The following is a 17,106-nucleotide window of genomic DNA, read 5'->3' on the forward strand; positions in this document are numbered from 1 at the left end:
GTGTGTGTGTGTGTGTGTGTGTGTGACCAGGAAATGACACGAGTCTTTCAACCCTCAAAGCCTTCCTCCAGTGACATGCTTCCTCCAGCATGGCTTTACCAATAGTGTCACCAACTGAAGATCTGGTGTCTGAATACATGAGCACCCTCATTCAAACCACCATATTAATCATGAGGAATTTTGATGGCAGATAGCCTCCGTGGTTTATCTCCTCTCTAATTAGAACAGTTAGGGTGGCCCTTATAACTGCATCCTGATTCAGGGCTGCCAGGGGCTCTCTAGCTTTGTGGTCCTGTGGGAAATTTACCCTGAGGTCTTTGTGCCTCCCTAGTGAGAACCCTCCCTCCCATGGCTCTGGGTACCCTCTGCTTGCCCTTCCTGTTGTCATCTACGAACAGCTTTTCGTGTGGGTCTCTTTCTAGTCAGGGCCCTGACATATCTTGGGAGTGCCACACCCAAGCCCCTTCCAGGCATTGGGGAAAGGAGGGTTCTAGGAGGGACTCCGCCCATGCTTCCTCCCGTCACCAGCTTGCCTCTGCTCCTCCTCGCTGTCACCAAGGCAAAAATTCTTTTCATTTACCAAAGAACCAAATTTTTGCTTTCTTTTCTTTACTCTATTATTCTATTTATTAATCTCTGTTCTCATTAAACAAAAAATTCCACCCTCCCTCCTTCCCTCTAATTCTTTCTTCTTGAGATAGTCTTTCAGCGTGGCCCAGGCTGGCCATGAGTTCATGACAGTTCCCCTCTGTCCCCTTCCTACCGACTGACTTTATCAGCGTGCACTGCTGTGCTCAGCTGGCTTTTAAAAGTCTCTTCAGATGGCAAAAGCATGGACTCGTACAGTCTCCCTTTATCTTGTGTGTGCGTCAAGAGCGATGTTTCTAACCATTGCTTTAGCAATGTTTGCATCCGTGCATTTTGGCCTGGGGTATTTTTGTTATTGTTCACACATGAATATTTAAATTTTTCATTATAATTTCTTCTTTGATTTATGATTTAGAAGTTGTTTTTTTGTTTTTTTTAAATACAGAACTTTAACTTTCTTTGCTTTAATACAAAGAGAATGGGGTTACATGATTCCAGGTTCTTAAAATCTGTTGCATTTGTTTTATGGCCATTTGAAGAGTTTCATGTCATGAAGAGGAGTCATTGGTTGCAGAGACCCCTGTTTGCCTGTCAGCTCACACCAGTTCTTTGTGTTACTAAAATACTCCATTTCTTACTGTTATTTTTGTAGTTTGACTCATCAGTCATGGGAAATCTACAGTGATCAATTTATCAGTTTTACCTGGAGTTCTTTCAGCTGGGCTGTGTATATTTCTTTGTTTTTAATTTTTTTGGATCTTTATTAGTTCTTTGAGAATTTCATCCAATGTATTTGGAACGCATTCACCCCCTCCCCCAGCACCTCCCAGCTCCACCCTCCTTTCCCTACCTGTCCAGCTTTGTGTCCTCTTTTAAAACATTGTAGCTATTATTTCACCTTGAAAGTGGGCAGCACCATCCTGGCCAGGACTGAATAACAAAGGCGAAGGTGAGCTGCGGCCAGCGTCTGTCTCCACTTCCCGGCTGGGCGACCTTGTGCTGCACTCGCCAGGACTTCCCTGCCAGGCAGACTGTATTTCTTCATCACAGCAATGGGAAAACGGGTCCACGTGTGTATGTTGTGTTTTCCTGGCTCCCTGTAGTGTGTCACATGGTAGAGGCAAGCTGACCTGACACCTCCTTCAGGGCCCTCCTCTTGTTTTGGAGGCCAGCATGAGGGTCACATGAGGTCAAGCACTGGGATCCGCAGCAGTTGGTCTGAGAACCGAGCCGTCCAGGGAGTGACTCACAGGGACCGTAGTGGCTCTGGACAAAGGAATGATTCACGCCTCAGGTGGGATGGCATGGGACGTGTGAGGCCTCATCTTGCCACTTGGAGACAGAGTCCCTCATTGGTCTGGACTTCAGTCAGGTCAGGCTGGCTGGCCAGTGAGCCCCAGGGACCCCCCTGTCTCCACTCCTGCCACCCTGGGATCACAAGCACACCGACCATGCTTGGCATTCTTGTGTGGGTTCTGGGGTCACGCTGGGACCGACCCCTCTCCGTTTGTGTTGTGATTTGTCTCTTCTTGCTGATGTAACTTCTTTTGTGTCTTTGATGTTCTGCATCTCTGCAGGGCACATGGGATAATGGCTTTGCTTTTATTTCTCCACTTAGGGCTCCCGAGCTTCTGAGGCATTTGGGTTGATGTCTAATCCATGAGCCGGGGCTTCTCAGCTTGTCTCTGTGAATATTGCTTCTCCATCTTTTCCTGTCTCCTCCTGCAACTCCGGCTGACCACCTAGGAATCTCTTCCTGCATCACCTATGGCCTTTAAGATCTCTCTCACAGTTCACGCCCTCTTTTCATACTATGTATATTGGCCCCTTTATTTGTTTCTCCCCTTGCGGACCTCGTGCTGTTAGTAGCTACGATGGCTGATGTCAATGAACTCTAGGTCTGTGTTTCTATTTTTAGTTTTTGAGCCAGGATTCCATGCAGCCCAGGCTGCCTGTGGATGGATTACATGTGTGTGCTACCATGACCGAGTGGCCTCCGTTTCATTCTTCTTTTTCTCTTTGTGTGTGCACGTGGCAGACAAGTCTGTCTCCTCCGTGGTTTGGGCCGTGGGCTCAGACTCGGCTCCTCAGGCTTGGTGCCAAGCGGCTCTTCCCATTGAGCCATCCTGCCAGCCCCAGACCTGTAGTTCGAGACCAGCCCCCTCTCTTGGTTCCCCTGAGACACTTACAGTGTCTTCCTCTGGTTGGACAATGTGTGAAAGCCAAACTCTTGATTTCTGTTTTTTCTCCCAAAACCTGGTCTACTTGTTGCTTCGGTGCCAGTCAATACAAAAAATATTTTCTCATGAGATAATAATTCATTTCTTCTTTGAAACTTCAGGACAATAAGCAAGGATACCACATTTCCCTCCTTGAGCATAACTAATGTTTGTATCTAGCATGTATTTTTCAAGGATAAATTGTCATCATAATTATTCAGTTTATATCCAGATTTCATGGACTACATAGTAGAGAAAGTACAGCTAGACCAGAGTTTTTCACACACACACACACACACACACACACACACGTGTATATATAATGCGTATGTATATGTGTGTGTGTGTATATATATATATATATATATATATATATATATATATATATATAGTTTTCTGATAGTTGGCTTGAGTGCTATTTAATATTTAAGTTAATTATAATTAAAAGCCCAGTTCAGTAGCGTTAACTGCTTTCACACACGGTCACCTATGGCTGGTTGGACTATTCTGTGAGATGTGTTGGTCAGGGTTTGAGTTTCTTTTGTATATGAAGAACTGACAATCCAAGCTTAACTATCTGCAGCTGAGTTAAAGAACGAGGCTAGACTTGATTTGCAAAGCCTTCGGCGGTCTGTTGATCAGAAGAAAAGCATTTCTTCAGATGCTTATTTCTATGAATTCCTGAAGGTGGAAACTGTAGAATAGAGAACGGAACCCGGGCAAATCTGTGCTCACACCCTCTTTGTTCCCTCTCGCTTGCGGGGCCCAGCTTTGCATTTATTTACTCTATGGAAGTTACTTCATTGCCTTCTTCCTCCATGGGAAGGAGCACCCCAAAGGACAACCTGAACGTGACTGAGATGTTCTCTTTTTTTCAAGGGACTCCTCCTCCTTCATGCTGGGCTGCTCTGGAGAGTCTCAGCACATGTCTGTACAGGAATTTATTTCAGAACTTGGCAAGAGATCACATACAAAGACCTGTGTGATCTGGCTGGAATATAAACACGCCTTTAATCCAGGAGGCAGAGGCAAGCAGATCTGAGTTCAAGGCCAGGCGGTATAGATCAGGTTCCAGGCAAAGAGAAGCTTTTGTGTTCAGGTGTGGGGCACGCCTATAATCCCAGAAAACAAGAGACAGACATGCAGATCTCTGAGCGCTGGCGAAGTAGAGCAATACGGCTAACAATGTTTATTTTTAAAGCCTGCAAATATGACAGCAGTGTTATCTGACCTGCCATCATCACCAATAAAAGACACCTGTTTTATTTTAACTAAGCCTCACGTCATCCAGGGCAGGGCAGCTAGGAACCTCCTGAACTACCCTTTATCTCCCGGTCTCAGATCCCATGTCAACTGTCCGGGTTGCTTTCCATCCATAAGCCATAAGTACTTGTACATGCTTCTCATCTGGGCTGCTCTCCTTCATCCCTGCCAATCCGGCCGTGGGCTTCTCTCCCAGCTACCCCTTGGCGGCTTCCAATTCTGTCCTCAAAGCCCGCCCTCGGGCTTTGGCCACGCCCACCTCACGCTGCCCTGCCCAGGTGTGTATTTATTCAGCCACTGGGGATAACTTGGAGGCAAGGTTACAAACATCATTTTGGGGTACGTGAGTGTCTGCTCATAAAAGACTGCAAGCAGACCTCAGGGAGCAAAATATTAACAAGCAAATACAAAGCACCAGACCGTGCCGTTACAGCATGCTAGTCAGTTCTGTTCAGGAGTGCAGCTGAGTCAGTGAGCTGAGAGGCGCTGCAGTGGAGCTGAGTTCCTGGCAGTTCAGTTCGTGGAAGCCAGAGGCGGTTTTACTGGGAGAGTTTTACAGAGAGAGGCTGAAGAGAGAACGAGCCAGAGGAGGAGAAGGAGCCAGATGATTAAAACAGATTGCTAGAGTTAGTTTGAGGCCAAGCAGAGCAATTCAGTCAGAGGCTGAGAGAGGAGCCAGCTTGAATCAGTCAGCTGAGAGAGGAATTTGAGCCAGAACAGCTGAGTTGAACCAGCCAGCCAGAAGGAAAGAGCTAGAAAGGTTGAACTTATTCAGCAGTAAATCTCAATGCTGAAAACATTGTAGGCCTAGGTTAGATTGCATGGTCATTTTGTGGAAGGGCTCGCTGCAGTACCGAAGAAGAGGTGACAGGCCAGCCCCACCGGTCTTTCCTGTGTATTTGATTGACTGACGTCTCATCTCCAGAGGAAATGCGGTTCCACGCAGGCATTCAGAGGTCGTCAGGTCACACCCATTTCAAAAGGCCTGTCTTTGTACCCTTCCCAGCACCTCCCAGTTCTGACAGTCTGATCTTGTTCTTCCGCTCTGGCCCCATCGCATGGATGGATGTCCCTTCTGGGTGTGTCCTGGTTCAGGTCCTGTTGGCCTTCAGAGACACCCTGTTTGCTCTTGGCAAGCTCCTATGACACGAGACTAGTGTGAAGTGGACATTTCTGTAAACACGGATTCTAGTCCCTGAGGCACTTAGGTGACACCTAGGGGCTGGCTTAGACCTTAGCTTTAAAAGAATTCCTGTCTTGGAAATACAGCGTTTGCTTATCATTTGCACGCCATCACCTTACCACATGAAGCATTTTATTGGTTTACTCTGTTAGTGTTGAGGGATATAATCGGGGCCATTTTCATTTCAATTTACACATCAACCATGTTGGGTTTCAAGGTTTTCTATTGCGTCTTGGGGACTTTGGGGACTTTCATTTCAGTCCATCTTCCTCGGCCTGGAAGAGTTGACCCGTCCTGGCAGCCCTCAGGCAGGACTCGGTGACCTTTTTCATGAGTTGTCTTTAATGGGTGCTCTCAAATCGATCTGGGCACTCACAAATGCCATCGGACACAAGCAACTGGGTGCTGGCTGAGGCTGGGGGCCGTGGTGGGCTTTAAGCTCTGACACTGGGCCAGCCACACCCTAACCAGTTAGTCCTGACAACCCAAGCCACACAGAACCCCACCTGGTCACCTGTTCCAGAGGGCACAGATGAAAAACCTCCTAGAGCAAATTTGTGCTAGATTTAAACAACATGCAGTCCTGTGACTTCTGAAGAATGTGGGAGAAAACGAGAGGGTACAGTATCCCGAAACATCTGAAGAGCATGGGTGACAAGGATCCGAGGGAGATGAGGGGTGACCCTGCCTCTGGCTGCTCTGGGCAAAAGTTTGTTCTCTCTCCCAGCGCTGTAGTCCTCACTCAAAGCACCTGCCTCGGCCCTTAGCACCAACCTCAGTGTTTCTTTAATTCCAGCTCAGCTGACACCCCCGTCCCTGGACTTCTTCCTCCTCTTCTTCCTCCGCCTTGCCCTCTCCCCATGCCCTGAGGTGCTGTGCTGGTCATTCACCATCAGCTGTTTGCATGTAGCCCGTCCACAAGAGACTGCTGAACAGAGGGCGGGATGCTCCCGAGCTCACTGAATCCAAAACCGCCTTCTAGGTCAGCAGGTGCAAGTGGCCATCACGGGTCCACCCTTGGCACATGCATGCTTCTCGTTAGACCACATTAATCTCCAACTAAAGACAAAACTGAAGTCGTTCTTGTACCCAACATTGCAAAGCACGAACCTTCAGGCAGGTGGAAACCCATTCTTCCTGCAGAAGACTATACTGAGTCCTTTGCTTAAATACCCTGCCAAAAAGTTAATTCGCAATTTAAGATTCAGTTATTTCAGTTTTTATGTGTCTGCGTGTATGTACTGTGTGAGTACGCCTTGCTGCCTGCTGCCTCCAAGGCCAGAAGGCGGCCCTGGGTCCTCTCGAGCTGGAGTTAGCTCCCATGTGGATCCGGGAACTAGACCAGTCCCTCTTCAGGGACAGTGGAGCCCTGAACTGAGCTGACCCTCTAGCCTCTAAAATCAACATGTTTCATGTGATGGTCTTTGCCAAGGAACCCTGTCTGAGGAGCCCCGGCCCCGCCCCTCCCTGCCCGCTCCGCGTGCCGTCATGTGTATCGTGTGGCAGCAGCCTGTTCTTTGGGGCTCTGATGCTTCTTTACTGCAGCGCTCCTAGACTCCACTCTAAAAATGAGGGTTTGATGAGGCCAGGACTCACGATCTACTAGGCCTAAGCGCTAAACTCTGTGACTGCAAGAATCCCTGAGCTTCCCATGCTAAGAACCCAAGTTCTCTTGGGGCTAAAGAGATGGCTCAGCGTTTCGGAGCATGGCTGCTTTTTCAGAGGACCCAGGTTTAGCACCAACATGGCTGTTTACAACCATCCTTCACTGTGTTTGGATGAGAATGGCCCCCATGGGGAGTAGGTCTGTTTGAAAGAATTAGAAGGATTAGTTGTGGCCTTATCAGAGGAAGTGAAACTAGGGGTGGGCTTTGAGGTTTCAAAAGCCAAGCTGGACCCAGTCTCTCTCTCCCTCCCTCCCTCTCTCTCTGCCTGTGCATCAGGATGTACTGCTCAGCTGCTGCCCCAGCCCTCGCCTGCAGGCTGCCATGCTCCTGCCATGAAGATAATGGGGCAAATCTCTGAATCCGTAAGCAAGCACCCAGGTAAGCACTTCCTAAGAGCTGCTGTGCCATGGTGTCTGCACAGCAGCGAGCAGTGACTAAGGGGTAGCTCTAGTCCAGGGATGCAGCATGACTCTGGGCACTGAACACCTGTGGCGCACAGACATGGGTGCAGGCAAAGGACTCAGGCACATAAAATAAACACAAATGAGTCTTTAAAAATTCCAAGTACTGCAAACTGTTGTTGGGCTGTGACTGAGGTCTTTGCATGCAAATGAATGCGTCCAAGTCAGTCATTTGTTCCTTCCTGAGGGTGCACGCTCTCTCCCTGTCTGCCATCTTAGTTCTTCTGTTTAGGGAACAGTTGGGGTGTGGACTTAGCTGATGGTGGATGGCAAGTTCAGAATTGGAGATGTCTGACTTTGCAAGGTTTTACTGTTTTTAATGATGTTTTGTTCTCCAGCCTAATTAATTACATGGTCTCATTCCAAGTATAGCTAGATATGAGCTCTTAAATGAAAACACACTTTGTTGAAGGCAAAAGAAATGGGCCCAGCTTTCCTATAGTCAAAAGAGCAAAGACCCTCATTATCTAGCTGAAAGGTAAAGGGACATTCTGGCCCACCGAGGAGCTGTGGATGTTGTCTCGTGTTCACTGGTGGATTTCTGAGCAGGGGCTCAGGACGAAAGCACCTCAGGGTCAGGAAGCAGACGGGAAAACTGAAGAGGCTCCACAGGTCTCTGCAGTAGCCAGAGGGTCGGGAGCAGAGGTGGGCTGCAGGCCTGTCTCTACTATCAAATAGCACAGAAATAGACTGTGCTTTCACACAGACACCGGGGTTTTTGTTTTTCCTGATAAAGCCAGGAAAATGGCATCAAGATTTATTACAAACCAGTAATGCGTCATTTGTCAGTAACATGTGAGGCGTGTTTGTATTTGTAACTATGTAAATGTTTGATCGCTGCACCTGTTTTATATACCAACATTCACAGAGTCATGTAAAAAATTCTTATTTGGAAGGGAGTTTTAAGTGGATAACAGCTTAAGAAGCTGTTAAGAAGGGCTGGAGAGATGATGAGAGATGATGGCTCAGTGGGCAGAGTGTTTGCTTCTTATACATGAGGACCCAAGTTTGAATCCCAGGAGCCCACATGAGAGCCTGGTACAATGTGTAAGTAACCTCAGGGTTTCTGTCTGCTCCTGCAGTGAGATGGAGCCAGCGACATGAGAGCTTCTGGGAGCTCTTGGGCCCGCTAGATTTCTGTACAGCAACAAAAAGTATCAGATGCCCAGTTTCAAACAAGGTGGCAAGGAGCATCCCTCAAGATTCTCTTCTGACCTCCACACTGGCACATGCTTCCTTCTCCTGCCCTCTTAAATACCCCCCACACACACACGAGAGACTTTTTTTTTTTTAAATGAAAGACCTGCAAAGCATTCAGTATAACCAAATGACAAGAGTATTCAGAGAGCAAAATAAAATTAGGAAAACAATACACGGACAAAGTGAAAAGTTTAGCAAATAAGTCGAAGCCATAAACTGTTCTACCTGGGAGCCAAAGGGCACGCTGACAGAACTTAAAATTCAGTAGTGGGCTTCAATATCAGACTTGATAAAAACCAACCAAACATTCAAATTATCTAGTTAGAGGAGGGAAAAGAATGAAAGAAGCCCAAAGGAGATTTTAGTGCTGCAACAGTGTATGAGCCGCTGTCCAGCTCTGATCAACAAGTTAAAATACAAGCATGTAAAAAATAACTAGTTCTAGAAATGTTATTGAATATGTAGCAAAGAGCAGTATAAATTGAAAGAGGAGAAGTAGGTAGCGGTTTTACAGATATTACCAAAGTTAATTTGCTTGAAGCACAAAGTGTAGTACATGCCTTTAAAAATGTGTCAGTTTCTGTGTATATGTGCACATGGGTGCAGTGCTCAAGGAGGCCAGAAGAGGGCGACAGATCCACCGGAGCTGGAGTTGCAGGTGGTTATGAGCCAGCCAACATGGGTGCTGGGAACTGAACCCTTGCCCTTCAGAAGAGCAACCAGTGTTCTTAGTCTCTGAGTCCCACCCCAGCCCTGTGGGTATTTTATGGCTAGCCATATCAAGTTGACAAAGTTCCCTTTTATATCTTCTTTGCCAAGTGTGTGTGTGTGTGTGTGTGTGTGTGTGTGTGTTTATTATAAAAATTCACTGGTTTTACCAATGCAGAGGACAGTGCTTTTCTGTATCTATTAGAAACTGTGGTCTTTGTTCATTACTGTTAAATTTTCATGTGTGATAGGTTATGCCAACTGTCAACCTGACAGGACCCGGAGTCCCCAGGAGAGGAGCTCCGGGTATGCCTGTGGAGAATTACCTAGATTAGGTTGGTCTGTGGGCATGCCTGTGAGGGGTTTTCTTGGTTGTGTTAGCTGAGACAGGAAGACCCATTCTAAACGTAGTGTGTGCCAGGTCCTGGGCTGAGTCCTGGGCTGAATAAAAAGGAGAAAGTGAGCTGAGCCCCAGCGTTCATCTCTCAGCCTTCTGGCTGTGGGTACAGTGTGACCGGCTGTTACAAGCCCCTGCCGCTCGTCAGTCTCCACCATGATGGACTGTATCTTCGAACTGTGAGACGACCCCTCCCACTTAGACTGCTTCTGTGAGGGCCTTCATCACAGCTGCAGGAAAAGCACCTCAGGCAACATTTGCCTTGTGTTCTAGCATAAATCTTGTCACGTTACCGGGGCTGACTGACATGGGTCAAGGGTGTTGGTTTCGCTGTGTTGTTGGGCACCATCTCTGCGTGATTTGGGTATCTGGTGGTGCTTGCCCTTTAAACAAGCTGAGACTCATCTCTCTTCTGTTCATGGAAGACTGATGTCCCTTCTTTTCCTCTGTGTGGAATATTCCTCAGGGAAGGGACCAGCCCTCTGCTATCCTTCACGGAAACATCTTGTTGTTACAGATTCAGTCTCCTTAATTTTCCTGAGTCAGTTTTGCCAGTGTCTTCCTCAGAATTTTTCTATTTTATCTAGGCCATCTATGATCTAGGCCATTTGTTGATGTTTTAATTGTTCATACTACTTCTTTTTAATGTCTTCTGTTTCTCTAAGGTATATCGATGCCTTCTTTTTCATACCTTAATGAGCTGAACATCCCTTTTTTATAGTTGGTGTCACTAAAGGTCTGTTTTCAAAGAGCAAGCTTTAGGTTTTGTGGACCTTTCTCTACTTTTAGTATTAGTTGCTGTTGCTGTGATAAAACCATGCCCAAAAGCAACTTATAGAAGAACGTGTGTTCTGATTTACAGTTTCAGAGGGAGAGTCCATCGTGGTGGGGAGGTATGGAAACAGGAAGAGGAAGCTGAGGGATCATGTCTCTCCCACAAACATGGAGCGGAGAGAGTGGCATACCCACCCCCAGCCAGGTCCCCTCCTGACCTTCCCAAACAGTGCGTGAGCTGGGGACCAAGTGTTTAAATGCCTGAGCTTCTTTCTCATTTCTCCTTCAAAGCCCCACGATTTTTATTTCTGCCTTGGCCTTGTTATTTCTTTCTGCTTAGTGGGAAGGCTGTGCTCTTTTTCAGTTCACCCAAGTGGAGGAATGTTTTTATGGAAGGCTTTGGTTCTTTGCGCATGTTTATAATGAAGTCCCTTCCCTCCCCTGTCCTGTACCCTTCCTTTCCTCCCTTGTGCTTTGTGAGGGAGAAGTGAGCAAAAGGAACAAAACCAAAATGTTGTGCAGGAGTGGAGTGGCCATCAGCCTCACACCCTTTCACTCAGGGGCCACATCAGCGCCCTGAGGGGAGCCAGCTTGGGTGAGACACGATTCAGTCCACTACTGACAGTCCTGTGTGCTCCGAGAATGGACACGTGGATGAGCCTGTCCATGATAGGGAGAGGACAGAAAGAGGCGCAGTGGCTTCAAACCGGCCACAGTGAAAACCCATCTCTAACCATCTGTGAGCTTTTATTCTTCTCCTGGCCAAGTTCTCTCCTCCCTCTCCCTCCCTCCCTCCCTCCCTCCTTTCTCCTTCCTTCCTCCCTCTTTCTCTCCCTCCTTCCTTTTTCCCTCCTTTCCTCCCTCCTCTCTCTCTCCATCTCTTCCTCCTCCCTCCATCTGTCCTCCTTTTCTCCCTCCTCTCTCCGTTTTTCCCTTCTTCTCTTTCTCCTCCCTCCTTCTCTCTCCTTCCTCCCTCCTTCTTTCCCTCTCCCTCCTCCCTCCTTTTTTCCTCCTCCTTCCCTCCTCTCCCTCCTTCTCTCCATCCTTCCTCCTTCTCCTTCTCCTCCCTCCACCAAAGCGAGTCACTGTAGTGGGAAAGGTCTACCTGTCAGTCCTTCTGAGGGAGCAGGATGTTCTGCTCTATTTCTAGCCAGCAAGAAGAGTGCCTCAGTGTTTACCTCATCACTTTAGGACATTGGGTTCTCTAGCTTAATCATGTTTTCTTTGCATATATGGTATACCACATATACCCACACACTCACACACATAAACCCACACACTTATACACAATCACACACATGTGTAGATTCCTCCAGAAGTACTACCTTTCTTTTGGTCTTGTCTTTACCTTCAAAGCTGTGGGCCAGGGCTTTGTGCATATCAGGGTCGCCTCCACCAACTGCTCCACCCCAGCACCTACTGGCTCTGACTTTGAAGTCATTAGCCTGTGGTGACAGTGGTAATGGTAATGATGGTGGTGGTGGTGGTGATGACGATGGTGACGGTGACGGTGGTGACATTAGTGATGGTGGTGGTGATGTTTTGTGCTGGTATGTGCCCTCGCAGGCCGCAGGAAGGAGACCTGCAGTTACAGAAAGTTGTGCGCCCGTGTGTGGGTGTTAGGAATCAAGTGCCGGTTCTCTGCAGGAGCAGCGGGGCTGCTGACCACCGAGCCTCTGCAGTCCCGCCAAAGCTGAAGAGCACCTGACTTCTGATAATCCATTCCAAAGCCCAGACACGTCAGCTCAGCGGGCTCGTGGAGGTGACCAGGGCATGTTAGCAGTGCTGTCGCTTGGGGCTGCCTGCCAATTAGCCCTGAAAAACAGGTGCTGTTGAGAAAACCGCCCAGCAGTCACACGTCCAGGGTCAAACGAGCTCAAGCTGCTGTTGCGGCTTCGGACGGCTTAGAGCTGATTTTCTTGTAAGCCTGTGTGGCCCAGGAGGACGGCAGAGCGTGGCGCTTGGCTCAGAGCTACCAAAGAGTGCTCCTCTGTCACAGCTGCTCATGGGAACGGTGACTCGGCAAATAGGCTTTGGGTGGTGGCGCTGTGGTTAAGGGCTGAGGTGGTGTTGATTTTCCCATTACTAGCTTTAGGATGTCTGTGGATGCAGCTTGGCTGGGGGCCAGAGGCAGGTGGCCGCAGCCCCCGAGGGGACAGGAATGCCTGCACAGCTGTGAGTGCCCCTGGGCATGCACCTCTTCTCCCAGGTGCCCTTGCTCATCTTCCGAGACAATCCGTGTGCCCGGGGACTCGGGAGCGGCATCCTCCCTCGGCTCCGTCGTGCTAGCTGGTTCATCGCACATGGAACTGTGTTTGTTGTCAAAGGGGAAGAGCTGGTGCCTTCTCAGCAAGCGCACTCTGGATGCTGCCCAGGCCATTTAGAGCCATGTGGTCCTGTGGTCACTCCATTTTAGCCGTGGTCAGATCCATGCTGCCGTATCTGGCCAGCTGGATATCTCAGCATCTCATTTCCCATCGTAAGTGATGTCACGGGGACAGGAAGGTCTCCATCCGGGAAGGTCCACCACGGGGACTAATGGGGTAGTGTGCGCGCACTCACGTGTTTGTGTGGTGGGTGTATGGTATCTCCGTGCATCCATGTGCAAGTGTGTATACTTTTGCACACGTGTGGGAGCCAGAGGAGGGTGTTGAGTGTGTCCTGCTGTGTCGTTTTTAACCTTGTTCCTTCGTGAACACAGAGCAAGGTTGGGGTCAGCAAACCTGGCAATCCTCCTGTCTCTGCCCCCTAGGGAGGAGGTTACAGGTGTGTGGTGGCCGTGCTCAGCTCTCCCACCCGCCAGGTGTCTTTCTAGTTCATGTGAGTGTTTTGCCCGTGTGTGCCAGGTTCCCACAGAGGCCAGGAGAAAGCATTAGCTCGGTTAGGACTGGAATTATGTCTGATCGTGAGCCACCCGTGGGGGCTGGGAGCTGAACCTGAGTTCTCCGCAAGGGCAGCCAGTGCTTCTGGCCACTGAGCCACTCTCCGGCGCCTGCCTGGCCTTTCTCATGGCCTCTGTGGACCTGAGCTCAGGTCTTTGCTCTCGGCCAGCCAGTGCCCTCCCCCACAGAACCGTCTCCAGCCCTTCAACAGCGCGGCCCCTGTCGCAGGGCTCCTCCTGCTGACGGTACACTGAAGGCGGTGGCCGGCCACATCGCTTAGGGACAAGACTTGGCCAGCCCCGGCCTCTCCTGACCTCAGGCCACCAGGTCAGCCTCCTGCCTTAGCGTGGCTCCCTCAGGTTGCATTAGTGGAGGGAAGTGCTCTAGAGCTCAGCATTTCTGCTCTGCTTTGTGGTGAAATCTCAGGATTAGTCTGCATTATGCCCTCACGAGGTCTAAAATCGGTTAACGAGAGACTTAAGGACTAAAGTCAGCCTGTTTTCTCTGTTCATTGTTATTGTTTGGAAATGAAAGGACACATAGCTTAAATAGCAACCAGATAATGGAGTGCTCCTGTGTGATTAACGCCAGCAATAAGGAGTCTGAGGCAGGAGGATTGCTGTGAGTTTAAGACAGTCTGGGCTGCCTAGTGGATTGAAGGTCAGCCAGAGCTACATAGCAAGACCGTGTTTTAAAACAAATACCAAACAGCCATGGAGTTGGGAGGGATGGTTCAGTGGCTAAGAACACTGGCTTCTCTTCCAGAGGGCATGAGGTCAGTTACCAGCACCCACATGGCAGTTCACAGCCATTTGTGAGCCTAGTTCCAGGTGACCCAACACCCCCACAACAGACCCGATTCTGACTCTGAGGACACCTGCAGAATGTGGGATACACACGAGCGCGCGTGCACACACACACACACACACACACACACACACACACACACACCTGTAATGGGATCTGCTGTTCCTAGTATTCCTAGTTTACACATATTAAAGAGGTGGAAGGGACTTAGGCCCTTGCGTGTTAAAGCCGAGGTTCACGCTGCCCTCTCTTGTTAGAGAACGTGTGTGGAGGGCCACAACCCTGAGGCAGAGGACAGCCAGGTCTCCTGTCTCTCCTTAGTCAGGGCAAGTGAGCGCCAGCCTTGCTTTGTCGTCTGTGGGTGAGGTAGTCTGCCCATAGGCCGTGGTGGGCATCATAACTGTTTAAATAGATGTGTGGAAAACTAAAGCTCGTGGCACAGCATCTGTTTAGTCGTTCAGTGGGAACTTTGTTAGAGACGTTTCTCTATAATAATCCCAGTGTGGTCGGTTTTTTATTAAAATCCTTTAAAAGTTTGAGATAGCTTGCTATGATACATGTAGATGATTTTTGTTTAGTTTGAGGCTTGTGTTCATTCATTCATTCATTTTTTAGATAGGGTTTCATGCAGCTTAAACTTGCCTTGAATTCCTTATATAACTCAGACCAAAAACAAAAAGAAAAAATAGAATAGGCAAAAAATAGATTTTTTTTTTTTTAAAAAAAGAAAGTTAAATGACCTTGAACTTCTGACCCTCCTGCTGCCACCTCTGGAGAGTGGACACCGCCACCCTCTACCTCACGCAGTGCTGGGGCTGAGCTCAGGGCACAGTGCATGCTAGGCGAGGGCGCTACAGCCAAGCCACACACCAGCGCCCGTGCTACCTTACATTATCATAGAAGATACTGCACACAAAACAAAGTGCTGGCCCCTCTGCAGCCTTATCCATCAGCTCCGGATTTCCAGTGTAGTAAACACAGGATATTGCTTGGTTAAAGAAAATATTATAATTTATTTGGTGATGAAGTAGGGTGCCTACTTCAAAACCTAGAAATTAAGAATTCTTGACTATTGATTTTTAGTGCTTTGTGGAAATTTGTGTTTTAATGAAAAGGAAAAATTATCTGTTGTAGTTGAGTTGGTTTCCTTCCTCCCTCCCTCCCTCCTTCCTTCCTTCCTTCCTTCCTTCCTTCCTTCCTTCCTCCCTCCCTCCCTCCCTCCCTCTCTCTCTCTCCCTCCCTTCCTTCCTTCTTCTTCCTCCCTTCCTTCTTCTTTCCTTCATCTGTCCCTCTTTCCCTCCCTCTTTTCCTCTATCCCTCCCTCCTTCTTGCCTGCCTTTCTTCCTTCCTTCCTTCTTTCCTTCCTTCCTTCCTTCCTTCCTTCCTTCCTTCCCTCCCTCCCTCCCTCCTTCCCTCCCTCCCTCCCTCCTTCCTTACTCCTTCTCACAGTATAGTTCAAGATCACCTCTTGATCTTCCTGCCTCCAGCTCCTGATGTCTGGGGTCCCAGCTGTACAGCACAGAGCTTGACAGACATATCTCTGTCTTCACTGCAGAGCTGAGAGCATGAAGCCACAGGCACTCAGTTTCCCTCGTCCCTGTGTCTGGCCCGGGCTGTCTAGAAGGATCCCCTGTGCATTCAGAGGAGCATACTGCCTTTGCATGCTCCTCTGTGGAAAACCTGTATTTATTGCTGACTGAGTGAGGGTGGATTCTAGCCAGGCTGAGCTGAGTCTTGTCCTGAGTCTGTGGTCTCTCCTTTCTCTTCACAGACCTAGTTCTGCTGTCGGAGTTTACCTGTGATCATGGGGAGGAAGCTGGACCTGTCCGGTCTCACGGACGATGAGACGGAGCATGTCCTCCAGGTGGTCCAGAGAGACTTCACTCTCCGCAAAAAGGAGGAGGAGCGACTCAGGTGAGGCGGCAGGTCTCTGCGTCATGGCCACCCGTCCTTTGTTGAAGGGCTTCCCATAGCTGGGGACATGTGTGTCAGCAGGTACTTGGCCCACGTATGATAACCTGCCTCTGGTGCTGAGCTGAAGCCTCTGCGGAGCCCCGGACAGGTAGAGCTTGGGTGGTCTCTGTGTTGCCGGCGTCTCTGTGTGGGGGAGACGTTTAGAAATAATGAATAGAAGTAACTGTCATAGGACACATTGTTTCAGTCTCTGGCTGCTCCTTTAGTGGGCGTAAGACTCACCCGGCAAGTTTCCTTCAGTCTTTAGGCTACCTCATCCTCCTTCCTCCCAGCCTGCTGTGCTTTGGCAGGTTCTGGAGGTCGGATCTCAGGCACGGAGGTGATGGCCTGGTCCCCAGCGCTGATGGGAGTGAGGATCGTGAGAGCGGGAAGCGGGTCTTGGCACTCTAATGTGGAGATGTAATGAGGGGTGAGAAAGCCCCGGGAAGAGATTCGGAGGAGAAGGCAGCCATCCAGCTGCTGCGGGCGTGCAGAAGAGGGGTTTTCCGGGGACTCACATTTTGAGGCTGGAGGGCATGGCGGCAGGAGCGTGGGGAAGTCTCTCTGCTCCCACCGCCAGGAACCGGAAAGAGGAGGGCCGGCTTCACCAGGCTTCCCTGCCCCTTTAGTTCTCTTTATTCACCCTGAGCACCTAGTCCATAGCCGGATGGGGCTTTCCTTCTCCATCACACGTCTCAGAAAACACCCTCACAGACACACCTGAGGTGTAGCTCCTAGGTGATGACGTGGACATTTAACCACTGAAGATGATGTCATGCCGGCAGTGAAAATAAAATGACGAAAATCTTCCAACACAAAGCACAAGCGCCCTGCGCCATGTTGAGGGTCCCTTGAGTTTTCCTGGTGAGCTCTTCACATTGAAGGTCCCTTGAGTTCTGGTGAGTTCTTCACATTGAAGGTCCCTTGAGTTCTGGTGAGTTCTTCACATTGAGGGTCCCTTGAGTTCTGGTGAGCCCTTCACATTGAGGATCACCTTGAGTTCT

The 17,106-nt window shown here is 49.1% G+C and overlaps 1 protein-coding gene across 2 annotated transcripts in view; it reads left to right on the forward strand.

Annotated features, from left to right (window-relative positions):
• The first annotated feature begins 7,282 nt into the window (after nt 1–7,282).
• Myrip (myosin VIIA and Rab interacting protein) overlaps nt 7,283–17,106 on the forward strand; it is an 89,987-nt gene continuing 80,163 nt past the window's right edge. Inside the window, exons 1-2 of one of the 2 annotated variants that reach the window (XM_055601564.1) lie at nt 7,283–7,298; nt 15,921–16,063. In XM_055601564.1, coding sequence (XP_055457539.1) covers nt 15,954–16,063 — 110 coding nt within the window. In that variant the 5' untranslated portion in view covers nt 7,283–7,298; nt 15,921–15,953. Of the gene's footprint in view, nt 7,299–12,365; nt 12,382–15,920; nt 16,064–17,106 lie in introns of those variants that run through there. The other variant, XM_055601563.1, reaches the window with a different exon arrangement.

This window comes from Psammomys obesus, unplaced genomic scaffold (genome assembly GCF_907164565.1).
Source record: "Psammomys obesus unplaced genomic scaffold, mPsaObe1.curated_primary_1811, whole genome shotgun sequence".
Taxonomy (NCBI): Eukaryota; Metazoa; Chordata; class Mammalia; order Rodentia; family Muridae; genus Psammomys; species Psammomys obesus.